General features: G+C 51.2%; 1 protein-coding gene across 3 annotated transcripts; it reads left to right on the plus strand.

Moving 5' to 3' along the window:
* Window positions 1-87: 87 nt before the first annotated feature.
* Window positions 88-22,029, plus strand: PTPN6 (protein tyrosine phosphatase non-receptor type 6). 3 transcript variants are annotated; one of them, XM_084765096.1, is made up of 17 exons: window positions 88-240; window positions 380-531; window positions 6,851-6,973; window positions 7,227-7,421; window positions 12,126-12,315; window positions 12,465-12,581; window positions 12,688-12,801; window positions 12,959-13,055; window positions 13,352-13,431; window positions 13,608-13,757; window positions 15,954-16,085; window positions 16,209-16,363; window positions 20,382-20,449; window positions 20,551-20,702; window positions 20,804-20,895; window positions 21,512-21,654; window positions 21,838-22,029. In XM_084765096.1, the coding sequence occupies exons 2-16, from the start codon at window positions 518-520 to the stop codon at window positions 21,624-21,626; spliced, it is 1,794 nt and encodes a 597-aa protein (XP_084621222.1). In that variant the 5' UTR covers window positions 88-240; window positions 380-517; the 3' UTR covers window positions 21,627-21,654; window positions 21,838-22,029. The 3 variants fall into 3 exon arrangements, with proteins under 3 accessions (XP_084621222.1, XP_084621221.1, XP_084621223.1); XM_084765095.1 differs by having other exon boundaries at window positions 99-531; XM_084765097.1 differs by lacking the exons at window positions 88-240; window positions 380-531 and adding an exon at window positions 6,577-6,759.
* The last annotated feature ends 1,099 nt before the right edge of the window (window positions 22,030-23,128 follow it).

Below are 23,128 nucleotides of genomic sequence, written 5' to 3' on the forward strand. Positions count from 1 at the left end.
GCTAAATGGGCCCCTTGGCACACTGGGAGGCTTGCTCACCAAGGTGGTACCTCCTACAGGCAGTGGGTTTCCAGGGTTTTCTTCGGGCCCTCTGCTTTCCCCTGTCTGTGAGATACTGTGCTGGGGGCGGGCCCTTGGCTAGGGTTACTTCCTGGTCTTTGCCTCTACCCGCCCTCAAGCTGCTCCAGTCAGTTTGAACTCCAGGTGGGACAGCAGGACGCTCCTCCCCGTCCGTGAGAGGTAGGTCCTGGCAGGCCTAAAGCCTGCTGGACTGCTGCGGGCCTCTGGGGAATTTGGCTGTGGTGGGCGGTCTCGGGCCGGCCCCGCCCCACCTGTCTTTCCCTCCGAGACCTGTAGTCCAGTGCCATTGGTTTGACAGACTGGCTAAAAGGAGGAAGAGGCTGAGAACCGGACTAATCTCCCTGAAGGAAGGTCTGGATCCCCCAACAGCTGAGCCATTCGATTGGCCCCGCCCCCGCCGCCCTTTGACTGTGACTTTCCCCACTCCTCCAAGAAGATGCTGTCCCGCGGGTAAGTCCCCTGCACCACCTGTGTCCTACAGACTCCTGTTAGTCTAGGTGGAAGGACATTGTTTACGCACTCTCAACAAGTATGCCGCCATAAAAAAACCTGCCACCACCATCACCCCCTGCCCTGAGTCGGCTTCCTGTCCCTGTGAACTCTCCTTACCAAGATACAGGACCTCCAGGCTCAATCATATTCCGCTGCCTCGTCTTTCTCCCTCCTGCCCCGCCCCCCCCCCACGTGTTTTCTCATTTTTAACCAGGGGCCTGTGGTCCTCTGCTTCTACCTCCTGCCTAGGACATGCCCCGCCCTAGGTAGTTCGCATCACGCTAGAGCAGACAGTCTGAAGGCACAGTTCAGAAAAATTCTCCCACTCCTAGGCAACCCCATCTCCCTTACTTCTGGATCTTGGTTGTGTTGCGTCCCTTCACTGCTCCCCGAAGGGAGGGAGCAAACTTTGATAGATAAATGGTGAGTATCCACGGTGGGCAGGCGGTACTGATCAAAATGTTGGTATATAAGCCAGATCTAGTGATCTCTGTCTAGAGAGCTGACACTGTAGCCAGAGATGGCAGAACGAATACATAGGCAACCCAATGACTAGGATGATTTTAGATGGCTGAAGTATTAGCTAATGCCCAGGAAAAGAAACAGCTGAAGGTGCTAGCAAGGGTGTGTGCTGGAGACGTAAGTGGCTGATGGTATTAGGGAGCACTTTCAGAAGAGGTGCTGTTTGAGTTGAGACCTGGTGATGAGATAGGGACAGCCATATTGTCATCAACAAGTCAAGTACCATCCCAGGCAGAAATGTCAAGCGTGAAGCCTTGGTTGGGGGACGAATTGACAAAGGATGGTGTTGTTCCTCCAGAGGGAAGCCTAGACTTTGGTGGGGCTCAGATGTTGTAAGTGAAAACCCACCCAGGGAGGGCTAATGGCTTTGTGGGTTGTTTGCCCTGGGATCCTGCTGCTTTTGCTTTTTTGCTTTTCATGTTCACGTGACCCTTTCTGTTTGCATTCTCCATCGCCTGAGGTCTGGCGTGGCAAGGCCTCTCCCAGTAATAGGGCTCTTCTTGGTTCTTCAGCCTGGACTTGCAAGACCTCTGCTGCTGGGGTCCAGCCCCTGGTAGACTTTGGTTCAGTTGCGTCCGTCAGCTTGCACTGAGCAAGCCAAGTGTATGTGATGCATGCCACCCCTGTGTTCTGGTCCATCTGCCGTGGGAATGACCTGCTCCCTCCATCTCCCAGCATGCTCTGCTGTACCAGTCATACCCCTTTAAACCTGCTGTGACAGACAAATCTCTGGCCCCAGACAGATTTGTTGTTTTTTTGTTTGTTTGTTTTGTTTTTTCTTTTCACCTTCCCACTCACCAGTCACTCAAAGCTTGTGACTTTGGGCAAGTTACTTAACATATCTGAGTTTTTCTTTTTGTTTCTAAGATTGGGATAGAAACAAGTAAACAGTATTGTCATGAAAATTAACAGTAGTACAATTGTCTCAGGTGGGTATAGTGGTTTATGACAGCACTAGGGAGGCTGAGTTTGAGAATCTTGAGTTTTAGGCTAGCCTGGGCCACACCTGGCAAGATCCTGTCTAAATAAACATGATCATCATCATTACCATCATCATCATCATCATAATAATAAAACAAAGATGAGGGTTATTGCCTGGCAGGCATAAAACCCTGAGTTTGGGCAGGTGGTGCAGCTAAGGCTACACAGAGAAACCCTGTCTCAAAAAAAACAAAACAAAACCAAAAAACAAACAAAAACGGGGCAAGGGGGCTCACACCTGTAATCCTAGAACTCAGGGAGGCAGAGGAAGGCAGATCTCTGTGAGTTCAAGGCCAGCCTGGTCTACAAAGCAAGTCCAGGATAGCCAAGGCTATACAGAAAAACCCTGTCACTAAAAACCAAAATAAGTAAATAAATAAATAAATAAATAAATAAATATCTAATAAAGCAAACAGGTGAGGCGGCTTGTGCCTGTAACCCCAGTGTTCAGGAGGCCGGAGCCTGGGACAAAAGGTCAAGTGTGATGGGACATGGCAGCCCTAGGGAGGTCATCCTCACCTACATAACTGCTAAGTGATACAGTTTCGTGTCATCAGCTTTCACGTTTTACAGTGGATTCTGTCTTTTGATTTCGCACTTGCAGGTTCAGCCAACTATAGACAAAAGGTATATCTACTGGACAGGTGCAGACCTTTTCCCTCGACAAAATTTCCTCAGTAATACAATATAATGATTTGCATAGCTTTTACATTGTATTGTGTACACAGGGATGATAAAATATGCATCAGTACACGTGTGGGTCACATGCAAATACATCTGCACAGTTTGGTATCTTCTGGTTGCTCTGGAGTCAGTCCTGCATGGACATTGACAAATGACTTGTTTTTCCTATGTGTAGCCCTGGCTGTCCTAGAACTCACTCTATAGACCAGGCTCGCTTTGAACTCACAGAGATCCACCTGCCCCTGTCTCCTGAGTGCTGGGATCGCAGGCATGTGCCACCTCACCCAACAGTCAAGAGTTTTCACTGGAAACTTCTCTGTGTTGGGGGCACATGGGGGCAAGTGAGGATGCTGGTGGACCTCTCCATGCTAGAACCATCTATGCCTCTTGTTTTTCCGACCCTCGTGGTGATCTGAGTCCAGATAGTGTAATATACAGGCATTTAGCAAGAAGAGAAAAGCCTAAAAGGAAGGTGGAAGGGAGGGAGGGTTTAAGTGATATTTGATGTTTTCTTTCAATTTATTTATTTATTTTTGGTTTTTTGAGACAGGGTTTCTCTGTGTCCTGTGTCCCTGGCTGTCCTGGACCCACTTTGTAGACCAGGCTAGCCTCCATCTCACTGAGCACCACCATGCCCAGCAGATATTTGATGTTTCCAAGAATACTCAAGTTCTTGTCATAGAGTATTAAGTTTAAAACAAAAACCCAATAACTACCAGGGCTTACTACATAGCCCTAGCTGACCTGGAACTCTTTATAAAGCCTAGGCTGGCTTCAAACTTGTATTTATTCATTTACCTCTGTCTTTCAAGTGCTGGAATTACAGGTATGTGCCATTGCACACAGCAACCCAGGGCTTCCTACACGCTAAGCAAGAACTTTACACAGCCACAGTAAGCCCCTGTGTGTTTTTTTTTTAGATTTATTTATTTATTGTCACATTATAGATGGCTGTGAGCCACCATGTGGTTGCTGGGAATTGAACTCAGGACCTCTGGAAGAGCAGGCGGGTGCTCTTAACCTCTGAGCCATCTCTCCAGCCCCCTTGTTGGTTTTTTTCTTTTTTTTGGTTTTTTGAGACAGGGTCTCTCTGTGTAGCCTTGGCTGTCCTGGACTCACTTTGTAGACCAGGCTGGCCTCGAACTCACAGCGATCTGCCTACCTCTGCCTCCCGAGTGCTGGGATTAAAGGTGTGCGCCACCACGCCCGGCTCCCTTGTTGGGTTTTTATATTCTCTTATTTTTCATGTTTTTGAAATATGATATGTACACTGTGAATAAATATTAAGCATACAAATAACTCTACATTTACTCATGAATTTCCTGCATTTGTTGCAGAGGTGGAATCTAGGGCCTTATGCTATCACCGAGCAACACCTCAAGCATGACACAATTTTTAAAAGTGTAAGGGAGCCAGATGTGGTGGTAATGCCTACACTTCCAGCTACTAGAGAGGTTGAGGCAGGAGGATTACAAATTCAAGGCTACAGAGTGAGTTCCAGATTATTCTGTGCAACTTAGTGAAAGCCTGTCTTGAAATTTAAAAAAGGAAAAAGAGAGCTGGGGGTGTGGCTCAGTGGTAGAGCATTGACCTAGCATGTCTGAGGTCCCCAGGACTGCAGAAATGTGTTTTTATGTTAGTTTTGGTTTTTGAGATAGTGTTTCTCTGTGTAGCCTTAGCTGTCCTGGACTAGTTTTGTAGACCAAGCTGGACTCAAACTCACAGAGATCCGCCTGCCTCTACCTCCAACCCCATGGAATTATAGGCCTGTGCCACCACACCCAGTGTCAGAAATGTAAAGCGAATCAAATGAATAAGAAATAGGCTGGACATGGGTGGAGCACGTCTTTAGTCCCAGCACCCGGAAGGCAGAGGCAGGCCGATCTCTGGGATCTTTGTGAGTTCAAGGTCAGCCTGGTTTACAAAGTGAGTCCAGGATAGCCAGGGCTATACAGAGAAACCCTGTCTCAAAAAACAAAACAACAACAACAAAACAAAACCAAAAAGCCAAAGAAGGAAAGAAAGAAAGAAGGTAGAAGACATGCCTCAAGTGATGCTTGCCATGGATGCTTAAAGGACTGGGTTCTATTTATTTATTTATTTATTTTATTATTATTATTTTTTTTTGAAATAGGGTCTCATACTATGTAGCCCTGGCTATCCTTGAACTCACTTTGTAGACCAGGCTGGCCTCAAACTTACAGCAATCCACCTGCCTCTGCCTTCAGAGTGCTAGGATTAAAGGTGTGCGTCATCATGCAGGGCTAGGGCCAGGATTCTGATTCCAGTATGACAAAAATGTCGAATCACCACAGACAAATAACCTCCTAAAAAAGGCCTCTGTCCCAGCTCTGTTCTCCAGCAACTTGTCTTCCCTCTGGTCTTGGCTTGGTAGCTGTTGTATTGTTTTGTGTTTGTTTATTATTTTTTTAAAAGATTTATTTATTGACCCGGGCATGTGAGTTTGAGGCCAGCCTGATCTACAAAGTGAGTCCAGGACAGCCAGGGCTACACAGAGAGACCCTGTCTCAAAACACAAAAAATAAAAGCAAAAAAACAAAAAACAACAACAAAAAAAGCCAGGCGTGGTGGCGCATGCCTATAATCCCAGCACTCGGGAGGTAGAGGCAGGTGGATCAGGCATGTGAGTTCGAGGCCAGCGTGGTCTACAAAGTGGGTCCAGGACAGCCAAGGCTACACAGAGAAACCCTGTTTCGAAAAACCCAAAAGATTTATTTATTTATTATTATGTATACAGTGCTCTATTTGCATATACACCTGCCCACCAGAAGAGGGCATCAGATCACATTATAGATTGTTATGAGCCACTATGTGGTTGCTGGGAATTGAACTCAGGACCTCTGCAAGACTAGTCAGTGCTCTTAACCCCTGAGCCATTTCTCCTCCCTTGTTTTGCATTTATACCAGGGATTACCTTCGGGGCTGAGAGATAACCATCCCTGTGAGCATCTGCCATTGTTGGGATCTTGGCCAACTCTAACCTCCAGGAGTAAACCCCCCCATCCCTCTACCTGCCCCCCCTGCCCCCCCCCCCCCCCCCCCGCCTCAGAGTCAGGGTATAGGAAAGAGGCCTATAAACAGATAGTCCTACAAGTAGAAATGGCCCACAGCAGACGGTGCTGCCTGAGGCTGCTCTGTGGGAGCTCTCTGCTGCAATGGTATCTCCTTTGGACAAGGAGTCTATTGACTACTGTTCTTTGGGTCCCCGAGGGCTGGCAGGCAGTATTTAAAAATCCTTGGCTGAGTCCTGCATCTTACTAAGTATAAGGCCTGGGGCCGATGCCTCAAATTCCTCAGCCTCAGTTTCCTTGTCCGTCAAAGTGGGGATCAAGATAGCGCCTGTGTGAGGAAGCTGTGGTGAGGTGTATCTCACAGGAGGCATGCAAATGACATTGTAGCACCTGAGTCCTGCATGTGGCAACACTCCATTAAATGGCAGTGTCCCTGCACACCATCATTAACTAGACTGTGCCAAAGAGTGCTGAGCAGCAGCAGCTGGTAGAGGAGGAGGGGGTGACCTGATGACCCTTGGGATTCGTGGGGTGTGAATCTTGACCTGCAGGGGCCCCAAGGGGCGTGACACACACACACACACACACACACACACACCTGTCCTTATCTTCTGAGTCATGAATGCATAGTGCCATTCTCCTGTGCCTTTGATGGCAGACTGTGGGAAGTGGGCCCTCCCCCACCCTGCAACCCTTCTGGCTTCTCTTCCCTTGCTCTGAAAAGAGAAGTACAAGTGAGTTCCCCCAAGGGGTCGGCCGCGCCCCTTCCTGTCTCCGCCCTGCTGGCTGCCCCAGGCCAGTAGAGTGGTAGCCCGTGAGCAGGACAGCAGGTTGCCTTCATAGGAGGCCTTGGCTCTGAGAGCCCTGCTTGAGGCTCAGCCCTAGAGTTTTGGCACGCCTGCTGAGACCGGGCTGTTGCCTTCACTTTTCCTACAAGCCAGTTCAGCAAGAGCCCCAGGATGGTGAGGTAAGGACCTGGGACCCATCCATGGAAGGTAGGAAGCAAGGGTGTTCCTGGAGTCCAGGGGACATTACCTCATCGCCCTATGTTCCTTTAGGTGGTTTCACCGGGACCTCAGTGGGCCAGATGCAGAGATCCTGCTCAAGGGTCGCGGAGTCCCTGGGAGCTTCCTGGCCCGGCCCAGTCGCAAGAACCAGGGTGACTTCTCGCTCTCAGTCAGGTGGGTACCCCTCCCCGCGCTTTGGCAGCTCATCGTGTGGGCCCTGAGCATTCTTGCGTCCCCTGGGTTGTGCCGCCTGCCTCCTCACGTCACCCTGTATGTCCCTGCCTGTAGCCCCAGCATGTCCCCCATGACTGTCTCTGTCCACCCCGTGCCTGGCCTGGAGGCTTTTGCCATCAGTCCCCCTGTCTCCCTTTTCATCCCACTTCTGTTCCTGTGCCTGGAACTCACTCGCTACCCTGGTGCCTCACAGGGTGGATGACCAGGTGACCCATATTCGGATCCAGAACTCGGGGGACTTCTATGACCTGTATGGAGGGGAGAAGTTTGCCACCTTGACGGAGCTGGTGGAGTATTACACTCAGCAGCAGGGCATCCTGCAGGACCGAGATGGCACCATCATTCACCTCAAGTTCCCACTCAACTGCTCGGACCCCACCAGCGAGAGGTGAGGGGCATGGCAGGCTGGCCCTCTCCTTTGACATAAGTGTAAAGGAGGTGAGCACCCAGCCAGGTGACCTGCTCAGTCTCTTCCGCCTCCCTGCTCTTCCGCCCCTGTTATAGCTCAGTCCTTTGAGCCTCTTTCCTCAACAGCCCGATGACGCCCATAATCAACCGATTCCCTGTGCCCTGAGGAAGCAAGACAAGGGGCTCCCTTTGCCCTTTCTGCGGGGTTCCTGTGGCCTAGCAACCTAGCCTTGAGAGTGACAGAGAGGCCACCCCTTGTGGCTGGTGGTTCCCATCAGGTTGGGCTTGTTACTAGAAAGCTCTTTCTTCTATGGAGCTCTGTTGCCTTCCTCTAGCTCTCCACGCAGTCTTGGGCTGTAGGTCCCAGATGTTAACAAGGTCTTGGAGGTCCGCCGTTACTGGAACAGTCAGGGGCTTATCTCAGCAACACAACGAGGTAGGGCTGGACAGAGCTTGGTTGAAGCAAGGTCACTGGTATAGAGGGGCCCAGGCTTACTTGGCTCAAGGAAACACTCAGGATAACCCCCACTAGTGCTTCAAAGACATGGCCCCCATAGCTGGTCTGGCTGGTCTGTGGGTCTCCACAGAGCATATACGAGGGGTAGGCGCATAGACTGATGGATGTCCCTCAGTCTGCTGTGGCTCATCTTACCTGTATGACATACAGTGACTGACAGCTCCAATTAAAGCAAAGGGCACTGTAATAACACTGGCTTTTTATTTTATTTTTTTTAATGGACTCCTGGGGCCATGCCAACTTGTTAAAATGATTCTGAGCTTTCATCTCCCCAGTCCCTTACTCCTCTGCTGGAGCCTGAACTCAGGGCCTCGTGCATACTGAGACCCTGCTTTGCCACTGGGCTACCTTCCCAGCCGTTTTTTAAGGATTTTGTTTGCTTCTTTGGTTTAGACTTGTACTTACAAACTTAGCTCTATGTTTTTGTTCACAAGTTATTGACTAAAGCTTAGAACTGGAGGCCTCCAGGCTGCGGTTCAGTAGGCAGAGTGCTTGCCTGCCATGCGTTAAATACTGCGGTTGATTCCCCGCAATGCACAAGCCTGGTGCCACATGGCTGCAATCCCAGGTGGAGGCAGGAAGACCGGAGAAAGCCAGGCCCATCCTCAACCACATAGCAAGTTTGAGGCCAAATTGGCCTATATGAGACCCTGCCTTTAAAACCTAAAACGAGCTCGGTGTGGTGGCGCACGCCTGTAATCCCAGCACTCTGGGAGGCAGAGGCAAGTAGATCTCTGTGAGTTTTTGAGGCTAGCCTGGTCTACAAAGTGAGTCCAGGACAGCCAAGGCTACACAGAGAAACCTTGTTTCGGGAAAAACGAAACACAGGTGGTGGCGGCACACACCTTGAATGCCAGCACTCAGGAGGCGAAAGCAGAAGCCAGTCTGGTTTGTAGAGCGAGTTCCAGGTCAGCCAGGGCTATGCAGAGAAACCCTGTCTCAAAAAACCAAAGCAAACAACAACTAAGCCAAATAGACAAACAAAAATAAAAACAACAACAAAAAGGACCCTGTGGTTCAGTTCCGGAGACCCCTTTTCAGCCAACATTAAGAAGCTGGTCTAAGCTTCCTGGGAGACGTGCCTCTCCTGTGGTGAAAGGGAAGGGAAGCCAGTCCTCACCTGCAACACCCAGGGTGGTCCTGCCTTTCAGAGTCTCCTTTACTTTTTTTTTTTTCCCCTTTGTTTTCCCTTTGTTGCTGTCCCAAGCCAGGATCCATCCTGCTACAGGAGATGAATTATGGGGGTACAGCAGCATGGTAGCCAGTGTGTTCCCTGGGACAGGGTATCAGGAGAGACAGGACAGCATCAGGAAAGCTGGGGGCGGGGGATGTGTGTGGGGAAGCATGGGACACTACACGGATGATACACTGCGGACAGGGTTGTGGGTGACTCCGAGAGAGGCACTTTGGATCACCAGCTAGGAAAGCTCACTTTCATCCCTAACCTTAGGGTGTGTGGAAGGCAAGACCCAACACTCCTTGTGTCTTTTCCCCTCCTCTTCTGGGAAATTTGCATCTGTCCCTTCAATGGTGAAGCCTGTGGTCAGTTCACATTTGCATGGAGACTTCCTCATCCTGTCCCTGAAGGAAGGAGTGTGAGCCCCCTCACATTGCTTGGGGGCCCTGGCCTGTCCCTGAGGTAGGCTCGGGTGGCCCAGGATGCCTGGGTTAGGGTAAGAGCCTCTGAAGGACCCTGAGCCATGGTGTCCTCTGGACAGAGTTGAGGAGGATCAGGAGGACTCATACTAGCCCCAGTCCCTGCCGTCCTTACCCCCTCACCCCGTCCTGCTCCCTCCCCCACCCCCCATCCTTGCGGTTGGAAAAATGCTGCCCTCCCCTGCCCCTGAGCTGAGGAAACCTCACAACCTCACTTCTCACTCTCTCCCCAGAAGGAGTTTTGTGTTTTTTCCATCACGTGGTTTCCTGTGAGGCTAAGCATTGTGGGTCTACAGTTTCCTCTTGGGAAGGGGGTGCTTCACGGAAAGGCCCTTAGTTCTCCTTTCTGACCTGCAACCCCTTGGAGCCCCCTGGAACCCCCGCTAACCCTGGAACCCTGAAACTGCTCTCTCCTCTTTCAAGTGTTTGCGCCCCTGCCGCTGCCGCCACCGCCTCCTCCTCCTCCTCCTCCTCCTCCTCCTCCTCCTCCTCAAGGCGGTTCCCATCGGTCCTTACCGACTGCTGTCTCTTCTGTGGTTTGGGTCCGCGTACATTATTCTGTCCCAGTTCTTAACTCAGTCCAAGTCTGCTTCATGGTGACACTTCATTTTGTCCCTCTAAGTATTCTCGGTACAGCCTTTCTGTTATTCCTGACTGATCAGGAGCAGCTTCAGGATTTGGCTGGAACCCTTCCTCCCGCCCTCCCGCCCTCCCTTCCTTCTGTTTATCTAGGTGCTGGGAAGGGAAGCCAGGGTCTTTTTTTTGTTTTTTGTTTCCGAGACAGGGTTTCTCTGTGTAGCCTTGGCTGTCCTGGACTCTCTTTGTAGACCAGGCTGGCCTCGAACTCACAGTGATCCCCCTGCCTCTGCCTCCCTGAGTGCTGGGATAACAGGCGTGGGCCGCCATGCTCGTCTGGAACCTAGGGTGTTACAGGTCCCATTGAATTTAGTCTCAGTGGTTAGAACTCTGTGGAGGTTTGTCTTCCAGGATCAGTGTGCAAGTGCTTAGCATCTTTTTTTTCTTGCTGTAAAGTAGGAAAAATGGCAACCTCTCAGGTTTAGTTTTGGTTTTGGTTTATTTTGGTTTTTCGAGACAGGGTTTCTCTCTGTAACAGTCCTGGCTATCCTGGACTCACTTTTGTAGACCAGGCTGGCCTCGAACTCACAGCGACCCGCCTGCCTCTGCCTCCTGAGTGCTGGGATTAAAGGCATGCGTCACCACCGCCTGGCTATTTTTTGACTTTTTGAGACAGGGTTTCTCTGTGTAGCCTTGGCTTTTCTGGACTGTAGACCAGGTTAGCCTCGAACTCACAGTGATCTGCTTGCCTCTGCCTTCTGAGTGCTGGGATTAAAGGAGTGTGCCACCATGCCCGGCCCAGCAGCAAACATTTTTATCCATCTCACATAAGCCCTTTCCTTCCTTCCTTCCTTCCTTCCATTTCTTTTCCTTTCTTCTTTCTTTCTTTCCTTCCTTCCTTTCTTTTTTTTTTTTTTAATTTTATTTATTGGTGTTATGCCTATATGTATGTCTGTGTAGATCTGTCAAGTTACAGACAGTTATGAGCTGCCATGTGAGTGCTGGGAATTGAACCCTGGTCCTCTGGAAGAGCAGTCAGTGCTTTTAACTGCTGAGCCATCTCTCCAGCACCCCCACTTCCTTTCTTTTTGAGAGACAGAATCTTACTGTGTATATAACTCAGGAGGGCTTGACACTCACTATGTAGACCAGGCTAGCCTCAAACTTACAGTGATCTTGCTTCTGACAACCCAAGGCTGGAATTATAGGTTTGGGTCACCACACCTGGCTGTTTGTTTTGTTTTTGAGTTAGGGTCTCACTGTGTAGCTCAGGCTGGCCTGAAACTTATCATGTAGAGCAGGCTGGCCTCTTTGAAGCAATTCTTCTGCTCAGCCTACTAAATGCTAGGTATTTATTTATTTATTTATTTATTTATTTATTTATTTATTTTTGGAAAAGGGTGAGTCTTTTTTTTTTTTTTGAGACAAGGTCTCTATGTTAGCCTTGGCTGTCCTGGAGTTGCTTTGTAGACCAGGCCGGCCTTGAAACTGCCTGCCTCTGCCTCCTGAGTGCTGGGATTAAAGGCATGCACCACCACTCCTGGCTTTGAGTCTTTTTCTTTTTTTTTTCTTTTTCTTTTTTCCCCCAGAGCTGAGGGCCAAACTCAGGGCCTTGTGCTTGCTAGGCAAGCGCTCTATCACTGAGCTAAATCCCCAACCCCCTGACTTTGAGTCTTAAAGCTATGTTTATGCAGATCGTATTGGCCTCAAATTCACTATTACTCTCATGTCTCCTGAAAGCTGGGATTCCAGCTCCAAGCTGGGATTCTAACACTAACCCTGGCTTTTTTTTCCCCCTCTCAGCATTTATGTGAGATAGTAATGGATCCAGTTGTAGTGGTAGATTTGAAAGTTTGTAGTTCAAGCCTAGCAGGTAACAGATCTCAGCTCTCACCCTGGGACTTAGCCACCATCTTTTCGATGTATCCTCTCTAGGTGGTACCATGGCCACATGTCTGGAGGCCAGGCTGAGTCACTGCTGCAGGCCAAGGGTGAGCCCTGGACATTTCTTGTGCGTGAGAGTCTCAGCCAGCCTGGTGATTTTGTACTCTCCGTGCTCAATGACCAGCCGAAGGCTGGCCCAGGCTCCCCACTCAGGGTCACTCACATCAAGGTTATGTGTGAGGTAAGTCAGCTGGGCTGTGGGGAAAGGCCTCATGCTAACACATCAGGGGGAGCTGTTGGGAGGGTTTTTTCCTTGGGTTGGATTTAAGACTGGGGGTGCCAAGAGGGGGACTGAGCCCTGAGGGGTGGCCCTGCTTGGTGTCCCTTCAGGGAGGACGCTATACTGTGGGAGGCTCAGAGACCTTTGACAGCCTCACCGACCTGGTGGAACACTTCAGGAAGACAGGGATTGAGGAGGCCTCGGGTGCCTTTGTCTACCTGCGGCAGGTGAGGGGCCAACATGCTTGCTTGCCTCTTCCCTTCCTCTGAGCCATCAGAGAAATGGCCTTCAGAGGTGTCTCAGCCACTGACTTCCTGCCCTCCCTCACCCCAGCCTTACTATGCCACTCGGGTAAATGCAGCAGACATTGAGAACCGGGTCTTGGAACTCAACAAGAAGCAGGAATCGGAGGACACAGCCAAGGCCGGCTTTTGGGAGGAGTTTGAGGTGTGTGCTGGGCACAGCAAGGCTGGGAGAAATGAGGCCACCTGCCCTCTCTCCGTACCTCCAACATGACCTATATGACCTATGGCCTCTCCCACCCCACCCCACCCCCCACCCCCGATGTGCCCTAGGGCGGGGGCTCAGTTCTCTCCCATTTCAGAGTTTACAAAAGCAGGAGGTAAAGAATTTGCACCAACGGCTGGAAGGGCAGCGGCCGGAGAACAAGAGCAAGAACCGCTACAAGAACATTCTCCCCTGTGAGCACGAGCAACCCTCGCCCCGCTCCACCTCCCGCAGACTCCTACCCCCTCGCATCCCCACTGCCCAGCAGAGCTCTCCTCCATCCCAAGAACCTCCAAAGAACGCACAACTACCAGGCCCTGGCCCCTCCTGCTCATGAAGCCCCTGCCCCAACCAACCCTAGACACATTTGTCCCCTACCTGCTGTCCTATCCTCTCTGAGCCTATGGCGTTGGAGACAAGAACAGCTGTGAGTTTGGGAAGGGTCTGCCCCACTGGGTGACCCAAGCTGTTCCTTCTTTCCCCATGCCAGTTGACCACAGCCGAGTGATCCTGCAGGGGCGTGACAGTAACATCCCTGGGTCTGACTACATCAATGCTAACTATGTTAAGGTAAGCTGGGTCAGCCGTGTGGGAAGGAACAGATGATGCTTTGCTGAGAGCTCCCGGTTTCTTGGGGTCCATGGCTACTGATGCTTCTGGGAAAAGGTGATGGTGGGTGGTGCTGGCACACCCTATGCCCAGAGGTTTACAGTTCTGGGTTGGGTCTCCCTGTGCTTGTACCCCAGAACCAACTGCTAGGTCCAGATGAGAACTCTAAGACCTACATCGCCAGCCAGGGCTGTCTGGAGGCCACAGTCAATGACTTCTGGCAAATGGCCTGGCAGGAGAACAGCCGCATCATCGTCATGACTACCAGAGAGGTGGAGAAAGGCCGGGTAGGGCAAAGCCCCAACTTCCTGACCTCTACATTTTCTTTCTGACCCTCCTCAGTCCCTGTTCACCACCATACACAAGCAAGATCAGGGGCTCAGAGGGGTAAATGTGCTTGCCGGCAAGCCTGACATTGTGAGTTCAATCCCTGGGACCTCTGTCTGCAAGTTATCCTCCAACTGTGATGTGCATGCTGTGGTACATGTGCACCCATACAGGGACATTCACACACACACACACACACACACACACACACACACACACACACACACTACAATTTTTTTTTTCAAGGCAAGATCAGATGCCAGTATAGAGTAACACCTCAGTGACAAGGTCCCAGTGCCTCCTGAGCTGAAATGTCCACTATAAATTGTGACTCCTGAACATTCAACCCTTCTGAGTGACATATGCTCAGCTGTGATGATATAGCCCAGTGGCAGAGTGCTTGCCTACTACGTGAACCCGGGTTCGATCCTCAGCACCACAAAGTCTTTAGTGTATTCCAAGGCAAACATTCCTCATACGTCCCCCTCCCCCAACCCCATCCCTTTGCCATCAGCCCCTCCCCAGCAGGCTTCACCTCTGATTGCTTCTAGATGAAGAGCTGCCCCTTCAAGTCCTGTAGCTTCCTTCCAATCCTCACGATTCTACGTAATGCCCATTGCCTCTGCTGGGCTGAGCGTGTTGGCCTTCTGAAGGCACTAGCTCCGTTTTTGCTAGGAAATGGCTTTCCCGGACCTTGCAGATTGGAGGCCAACCTCCTCTGTAAAGCTATCTTGCATTGCCTCCATAGCCCTGTGGGAGAATTGGCTCCTTCCCTAGTTCTGCTCCTGAGATGCGCCCTGTCTGCCCATGTCACCTGCCTGTGTGTGACCCTGTGTCCTAGGACATGGACAGTGTCTGACTTGGTCTTTCGGTTTCTTACTGCTGGGGATGGAACTCTGGGCTTTGTTATAAGCACGCGTTGTTCTCACTGACTGAACTGTGCTCTCGCTCTCCGCCTCTCCTTTGAGTTTGCCCCACAGCTGGTTGGTACAGCTTCAGTGGCCCCTGACTGGATGGTGTGCTTAGATGGTTAATGAGGTCCTACATGGTGCGGGTTAGCCCGAGGCCAGATCTCACGACCGATTCTGAGCTGGCTCATCTGTTACCTAACAAACATCCAGGGCATGGATGGGGACGGCTTAGCGGCTAAGCGTTTGCCATGAGGGCATGAGGACGAGAGTCTGGAACCTCAGACACCCTTGTACATTCTGGGTGGGCAGAGGGGTGTATACCTACAACTCCAGCTTTGGAAGTAGGGTACAGGGGACCCCCAGTGTAAGCTGGCTAGCCCAGTTTGCCCTCTCTGTGAGCTCTGGGTTTGACTGATAGTCCCTGCCTCAGTGAGTAAGGTGGAGAATGATGGAGGATGACTCCCAACATCATTCTTATGCTTTTATAAGCATACCACCCCCATGTATGTCTCTATACACACATGTATACCATCCCCATGTATGTGTCTATACACACATGTATACCATCCCCATGGATGTCTCTATACACACATGTATACCACCCCCATGTATGTCTCTATACACACATGTATACCATCCCCATGGATGTGTCTATACACACGTTCACCATCCCCATGGATGTCTCTATACACACATGTATACCATCCCCATGGATGTGTCTATACACACGTTCACCATCCCCATGGATGTCTCTATACACACATGTATACCATCCCCATGGATGTGTCTATACACACATGTATACCATCCCCATGGATGTCTCTATACACACATGTATACCATCCCCATGGATGTGTCTATACACACACGTTCACCATCCCCATGTATGTCTCTATACACACATGTATACCACCCCATGGATGTCTCTATACACATATGTATACCACCCCATGTATGTCTCTATACACACATGTTTACTATCCCCATGTATGTGTCTATACACATGTTTACCATCTCCCATGTATGTCTCTATACATACCTGTATGCCACCCCATGTATGTTTCTATACACACATGCATACCACCCCCATGTATGTATCTATACATACATGCACACCATTCCCCATTTATATATCTATACACACATCCAAAAAACCAAAACCGAAACATTTGGTTCTATGGCTGGGGGCCCGGAGGGAGACCCAGGGCCCGCCTCTGCTTTACCACTTTCCTTCTCTGTTTTCAGAACAAATGTGTCCCATACTGGCCCGAGGTGGGCACTCAGCGGGTCTATGGGCTCTATTCCGTGACCAACTGTAAAGAGCATGACACAGCGGAATACAAACTTCGCACCTTACAGATCTCCCCACTGGACAACGTGAGCATCCCCAGTCCTCGCCCACGGCAGGAGTCTCTCCTTGATTTGTTTGCTAGTCTGGGTGGGTGGGACACGGATATTTTGTAGAAGCAGCAGGCATTTGACTCTGTGTCCTTGGTATAGGGGGACCTGGTTCGGGAGATATGGCACTACCAGTACCTGAGCTGGCCTGACCATGGGGTTCCTAGTGAGCCTGGGGGTGTCCTTAGCTTCCTGGACCAGATCAACCAGCGACAGGAGAGTTTGCCTCACGCGGGGCCCATCATCGTGCATTGCAGGTGAGAGCCCGTCATGTGGGGGTGGGTAAAGAAAACAGAGCTGGGCCTGGAGCTGCTCAGAGGTTCAAAGCACCCTGGCTACTCTCCAGAGGACCTGGTTTGATTCCCAGCACCGACATAGTGACTCATAGCCTTCTGTGACTTCAGTTCAGGGGATTCAGCACCCCCTTATAGCCTACAAGAGCACTGCCTGGTGTACAGACACACGTGCAGGCAAAACACCCCACACATGTAAAATTAAAATAACAGCCAGTGCCCGGGGAACACTGCTGGGTCAGCACTTGCAGCCACGTGGCTAGGGACTCAGTTAATGTCTGTCTTCGCCCCCCCACTTCATTTCCCCGTACCCCCACCCCAGTTTCTGGGCTCCCTCGCTGGTCCTGTCCTGTGGGTGGGCCTGGCTTGAAGCAACCTCACTGCTGCCTGTTATTCTGTTGTGCCTTCCCCAGAGGCCTCCCCAGCAAAGGCATCTAGTCCTGGCCGCCAGATACAGATGCAGAGAGGCCTGGTCCCCAGGAATTAGCCCAGATCTGGCCACTCTGTTTTCTGAGATCAGCTCTACTCAGCCAGCTTCTAAACAACTTGCATTTATTTGGGATCAGTGTGGAGCTACCACCCTCCCATTCTCTCTTTTTTGTTTATTTTTTTCGAAGACAGGGTTTCTCTGTGTAGCCTTAGCCATCCTGACCTCACTTTGTAGGCCAGGCTGGCCTCGAACTCACAGCAGTCAGCCTGCCTCTGCCTCCTGAGCCCGGCTACCTCCTCCCCTTTGACATGAATAGCTGGCTCTGTGGCTAGGTAAGAGGAGGTGGGCAGGCAGGTCAGCATGGGGAGAGGTCCTACAAATGAGCCTTCCCAGGTGGCCTTGCCTTGGTTGGTGGGGGACAACAGGGAAGGGCTCTTGGATAAGAGGCTGCTTGCTTATATCAACTCTGTGACCTTGGGCAAGTTACTTATCTTCTCTGACCCTTGGGTTTCTTTCTCCTCTCACTGCTCATTGCTGGGTATGGTGGCATAAGCCTGTACTGTCCCAGCGTTTGGGAGGCTGAGACAGGATGATCATGAGTTCTAGGCCACATAAGACCTTGTCATTATGGTCATCCCTCCTCCTTCTGCTCCTCCTCTTCCTCCTTCATTTGTTTTTTTGGTTTTTTGAGACAGGGTCTCCCTGTGTTAGCCTTGGCTGTCCTGGAATCTCTTTGTAGACCAGGCTGGCCTCGAACTCACAGCGATCCACCTGCCTCTGCCTCCCGAGTGCTGGGATTAAAGGCGTGCGCCACCACGCCGGCTCTTCTTCTTTTTTTAAAGACTGATTTATTATGCATACAGTGTTCTGCCCTCGTGTACACCTGCATGCTAGAAGAGGACACCAGATCTCACTCTAGATGTGAGCCACCATGTGGTTGCTGGGAATTGAACTCAGGACCTTTGGAAGAGCAGCCAGTGCTCTTAACCTCTGAGCCGTCTCTCCAGCCCCTCTCCCTCCTCCTCCTCCTCCTCCTTCTTCTTGGCAGGACATCCCTTGGAACGGCCCTGGCGGCCCTAGAGCTCTCTTTGTAGACCAGGCTGGCCTCGAACTCCTAGAACTCTACCTCCCTAGTGCTGGGATTAAAGACCTCATCTTAAGGACAAAAGTTTCTAGTTTGTGTGTGTGTCTTTGGGTGTGTGTGCCTCTGTGTGTATGTCTATGTATCTGTGTGTTTTTCTGTGGGGAAACAGGAACCAGTTCTCCTCTTCGTGCACGTCCTTGGAACCCCAGGGCCTGTGGGAGCTTCAGACTCCCTCCTTCTCTGCACCGTTAACCTGCAACTGGGCTGGAAGTACCCTCCCATACAGTCTTGGGGGACAAACTCTGCCATCCTGGGGACACCTCATCCCCTAGAACCTCTCTGCCACCCCTCCCCCATTCGCATACTTCTTGAAATCCCCATGGCCTTTATTTAGAAGTTGCAGGAAGGAAGTGGTATGGGGGGGCGTTATTTTTGACAATCTGGGTTTGAAATTAGACAGCTCAGCTTATGGCACGGGCAGCGCGGACTGGGCTGTAGGAGGGGTCTGGGGTCCAAGCCATCTATTTGCCCAGGGGTGGTGGGCAAAGGGAGGTGCAGTACTGCATTTTTTTCACTTTGTGTGCCCCAGGCCAGCGCTTGCCTTTCTGTCATGTTGAAGAAAAGAGAAATGAAATTCCACAGAGAGAAAGGCCAAATGCCACCTCCTCTGTCTGTCTGTCTGTCTGTCTGGTGCTGGGGATGGGACCCCAGGGCCTTAAGCATGTTAAACACATGCTTTACCACTGAGCCACACCCTAAGCCAAATATAACTTTGTGTGTGTGTGTGTGTGTGTGTGTGTGTGTGTCCCCGGTGTGTGAATGTGTGTAGAGGCCAGAGATCCAAGTGTTCCTCTATGGCTCTCTACCTTATTTTTGTATGTATATATTTTTGTGTGTTTGTCTGTGTGTGTGCGTGTCTGCGTGTGTGTGTGTGTGTGTGTGTGTGTGTGTGTGTGTGTGTGTGTGTGTGTGTCCCAGTGGCCTGGGATTTGCTAGGTAGACCAGGCTGGTTTTTGTTTTTGTTTTTGTTTTTGTTTTTCCCCAAGACAGGGTTTCTCTGTGTTAGCCTTGGCTTTCCTGGACTCACTTTGTAGGCCAGGCTGGCCTCGAACTCACAGCGATCCACCTGCCTCTGCCTCCCAAGCAGGCTGGTCTTGAATCCACAGAAGTCTACTGTGTCTGTCTCCCAAGGACTGGGATTGACAGTGTGCACCACACCAGACTCTCCACCAGGGTCTCTCGCTGAGCCTGGAGCTTTTCATTTTCAACTAAGTTGGTTGGCAGTGAGCTACAGGGATCCTGTCTGGACCTCCCCCAATGCCCTGGTGATGGGATTACATGGCCTCTGTGCCTGTCTTTGTTGTGTGCTGGGAATCTGACAGCAGGCCCTCATGCTTGCATGATAGTCACTGAGCCATCTAGCCCATCCCAAATATTTTGTTTATTTGTTTGGTTTTGTCTCTCTATGTAGACCAGGCTGGCCTCCTGAGTACAGAGATTAATATCATGTGGGGGCTGGAGAGATGGCTCAGCAGTTAAGAGCACTGTCTGCTCTTCCAGAGGTCCTGAGTTCAATTCCCAGCAACCACATGGTGACTCACAACCACCTATACTGGGATCTGATGCTCTCTTCTGACATACGGTGTACATGCAGATAGAGCACTCTCATACATAAAATAAAAAATTAATAAATCTTAAAAAAAAACATGTGTCATCCAGGCATAGGGCACACACCTGTAATCCCAGCACTCAGGAGGCAGAGGCAGGCAGATCTCTGTGGAGTTTGAGGCCAGGCTGGTCTATAAAGTGAGTCCAGGACAGCTAAGATTACACCGAGAAACTCTGTCTTGAAAAACAAACAAAAAATCAAACCAAACCAAACAAAAAATGACGTGCCACCACCCCTGGCTCTAAATATAACTCGTTGGTGTTGTTTTTTTGAGACAAGATTTCTCTTTGTAGCTTTGGCTGTCCTGAAACTCATCCTGTATACCAGGCAGGCCTTGAGCTCTGTGATCCTCCTGTCTCTGCCTCTAGAGTGCTGGGATTAAAGGTGTGTGTTACGACCACCCAGCTCCAAATTTAACTCTTGAAGGCAGTCATGGGGGACCAGGTACCCGAGGAGCCGGCAGGACAATGTCAGGGTGTGGGTACTGTTTCTCCCATGAATGGGGATTGCCATCAGTTGGGAGGAATGACAAGTGGGAACAGGAAGTGGGGGACGAATGCTGGGAAGGAAGGAAATGGTGTCAGCACCTCAAAACAGGCCCCTGCTTGTACATCCATGACTGGGGCAGAAACATACGTGCACTGCTGGCCACAACCTGCCTTTGCTGGCCTAACGATCCATACCCACTACTCACTCCTGTGGCTGTAGCCTTGCCTACTGTTGAGGTTGGCCCCTGGAACAGTTTGTTTCTTGGGGACAGCCAGGCAGGCCTTGTGACGGTGGTGCCTTCTCTCTGCAGCGCTGGCATCGGCCGCACAGGCACCATCATCGTCATCGACATGCTTATGGAGAGCATCTCTACCAAGGGTGAGGTGTCCTGGGAGGGTGCAAGGGGGTGGGGGTGAGAGACGGGCAAGCGGTCCCCTGGCCTTTGTCTACCCTCAAGTTCCACTGCCACCCTCGTCCAGGGCTAGACTGTGACATTGACATTCAGAAGACCATCCAGATGGTCCGGGCGCAGCGCTCTGGCATGGTGCAGACGGAGGCACAGTACAAGTTTATTTATGTGGCCATTGCCCAGTTCATTGAAACGACCAAGAGGAAGCTGGAGATCATACAAGTGTGTTCAGAGTGGGGCTGCTGGGTGGCGAGGGGGAGAGTGGGCATCGCCCAGGCTTGCTGGTACTACCATCCTCCCACCACACCCACCTTTGCCCACAGTCCCAGAAGGGCCAGGAGTCAGAGTATGGGAATATCACCTACCCTCCTGCCATGAGGAGTGCTCACGCTAAGGCCTCCCGTACCTCCTCCAAGTGAGTGGTCCTGCTTGCTCCCCCCAGTCTCTCCCCTCCCTCTCTTGCCTTAACTGTCCTTTCTGGAGTGGGCTAGTGTGGAGGTTGGAGAGATCCTGCTTCGAGGTCAAGCTTCTTCCTACTGATTGGTTAAATAAACAGTGTGAGCTAATTGGAGACGAAGCTGAAATAGACAAATGCAGGTTTATTAGGTTTATTAGGAGGGGGAAGGGGAGGGGGAGTGCTCACTGGGGGTCGGGGAAGGGAAGGAGAGAGGGTAAGGAGGTGGAGAAAAAGGGGGACCCTGGAACCAAAATGTCTGGTCTACACAGTGAGTACCTGGGAGAGGGGAAGCCCCGCCCTTAGGTAGAGGGCAAGCCATGCCAGCCACGCCCTGTTCTTAAATCTTTTTTTTTTTCTGAAGGGCCCATTGTGAGCATGTGTGGGCCCATGCTATGGACCATGCTGTGGACTCATGGATGAGATGCAGCCTCTGTCCCTGGGAGCCTTGGGTCTAGTCTATGGTTATCTTGCTGTCCCGGGGGCTTCATAAGTGAGAGTCTGGAGGGGCTGCTGGTGCTGGGTCACCCTTCACAGTTTCCAGATGTCTCCTCACCCCGCTCCCCCACCCCCCCAGACACAAAGAGGAGGTGTACGAGAACGTTCATAGCAAGAACAAGAAGGAAGAGAAAGTGAAGAAACAGCGGTCGGCGGACAAGGAAAAGAACAAGGGTTCCCTCAAGAGGAAGTGAGCTGGGCATTCGTCCGCAGGTGGCCACGGTGCGGGCCCTTCCTGCATCATCTCTTCTGCCTCTTCTCTCCCTGCCCCCACTTCCCCCACTCCGGTTCAGACATGCATGGGATGGTCACAGTCTCACCTGACCCTGTCTGTGTGTCCTTAGATCTTATGTCCCCTTCCCGGGACCCAGATACCCTCTGACCCACTTCCTCTCTTATTTGCAGCATCAGCCTTAACCCCTGCAGAGGCCTCCACTGGACAGATCAAGAGCTGCTGCCCATACCGGAACTTGGGACCGCCCCCATCCTCTTGTAATTTAAGTGACTGTGGTCCTCTGAACCTGTATATAGCTCAGCAAGTCCTCAGGCAGAGCTGGACCCTCCTATTCTTGTAAATAAAGCCCCTGGACCACCGTGGTGTGTTGCCTCCAACTTTGTGCCCTGTGTATCCAGGGACCCTGGGCAGGACGGGCTGGGATGACATGGTGTGGCTGCATAAAAGCTCAGCCTAGACCCGACTCCGGATGCCACTTCACACAGCTAGACAGATGGCTGTGGCAGTCCTGGTGCTTAGATCGCTCTGTTTTCCCTGTCTCATCCGTGCTGGGGATGGAACCTAAGGCCTCCTCCTATGTGCCAGGCAAACAATCCAGTCTTCTTACAACAGAGGGTGATCTGGGCTCTTCTGCCCTCCTTGGCTTGGTAGTGAAGATCACTGAGCCAGTGAGTGCCTGTGACAGTGGCCATAACTGCATTACACACTGGCAACAGGCCCAGGTACTATTTAAGAGACTACAGGCTCAGAGGGTGTCAGGGAGACCAAGCACTTGGCTTTTGTTTTGTAGTACTTGGGACAAAGCTCAGGGCCTCTCACATGCTAGGTAGGGAACAGCTCTCCAGTGAGCTACAACCCTTAGCTCTCAGTCTGGATACCTTTTTCATCCTTACTATACAATGGAGAAAACAGAGGCAGAGATCAAATTAACTTGCCCAAGGTTACAGGCCTACTGGCCTTGAGAGTTCGTGTCCTCATTACCTTGCAGACTCAGCAGGGTCCACCCCAGAAGGTTCGCCATGCAACCTGCTGTTGATTGCTAGATCCAACCAGGCCGATTTTTTTTTTTTTGAGGGATTGATCCAGGCTGGCCTCCCCTGATCAGCAGTTCCCAAAGCACACGGGGAACATCCCACTGCACCCACTGAGGCGCCCATCTCTCATCGTCCTCGACACGGAAGATCACTTTATTACTCTCTCTCCCTTCTTTTCCCACTGTCTAGTTGAGTTCTTTAGATATGACTTGAGTCTCCTTGTCAGCTGAATGTGCCAGCCTGAGTCTCCTTGTCAGTTGAATGTGCCAGCCATACCTTGGGAAGAGCAAGGGTTAAGGATAGTACATTGGGCTTGAATGCCCACTGTGTCATGGATCTGAGGGTAGTGAGGGTGACATGGGAGTGAGCTTACCCTACTGGGACTCAGAAGATGTTGAGGGTGGAGGGTGGGGGTGGGGGGTGGGGT

Source organism: Acomys minous (assembly GCF_964271855.1).
Source record: "Acomys minous genome assembly, chromosome: 17".
In the NCBI taxonomy this organism is placed as follows: Eukaryota; Metazoa; Chordata; class Mammalia; order Rodentia; family Muridae; genus Acomys; species Acomys minous.

Coding starts and splice junctions, on each gene's coding strand:
- PTPN6 (XM_084765096.1), top strand. Junction 6,974..7,226: donor GACTTCTCGCTCTCAGTCAG/GTGGGTACCCCT, acceptor GGTGCCTCACAG/GGTGGATGACCAGGTGACCC. Junction 13,056..13,351: donor CTACAAGAACATTCTCCCCT/GTGAGCACGAGC, acceptor TCCCCATGCCAG/TTGACCACAGCCGAGTGATC.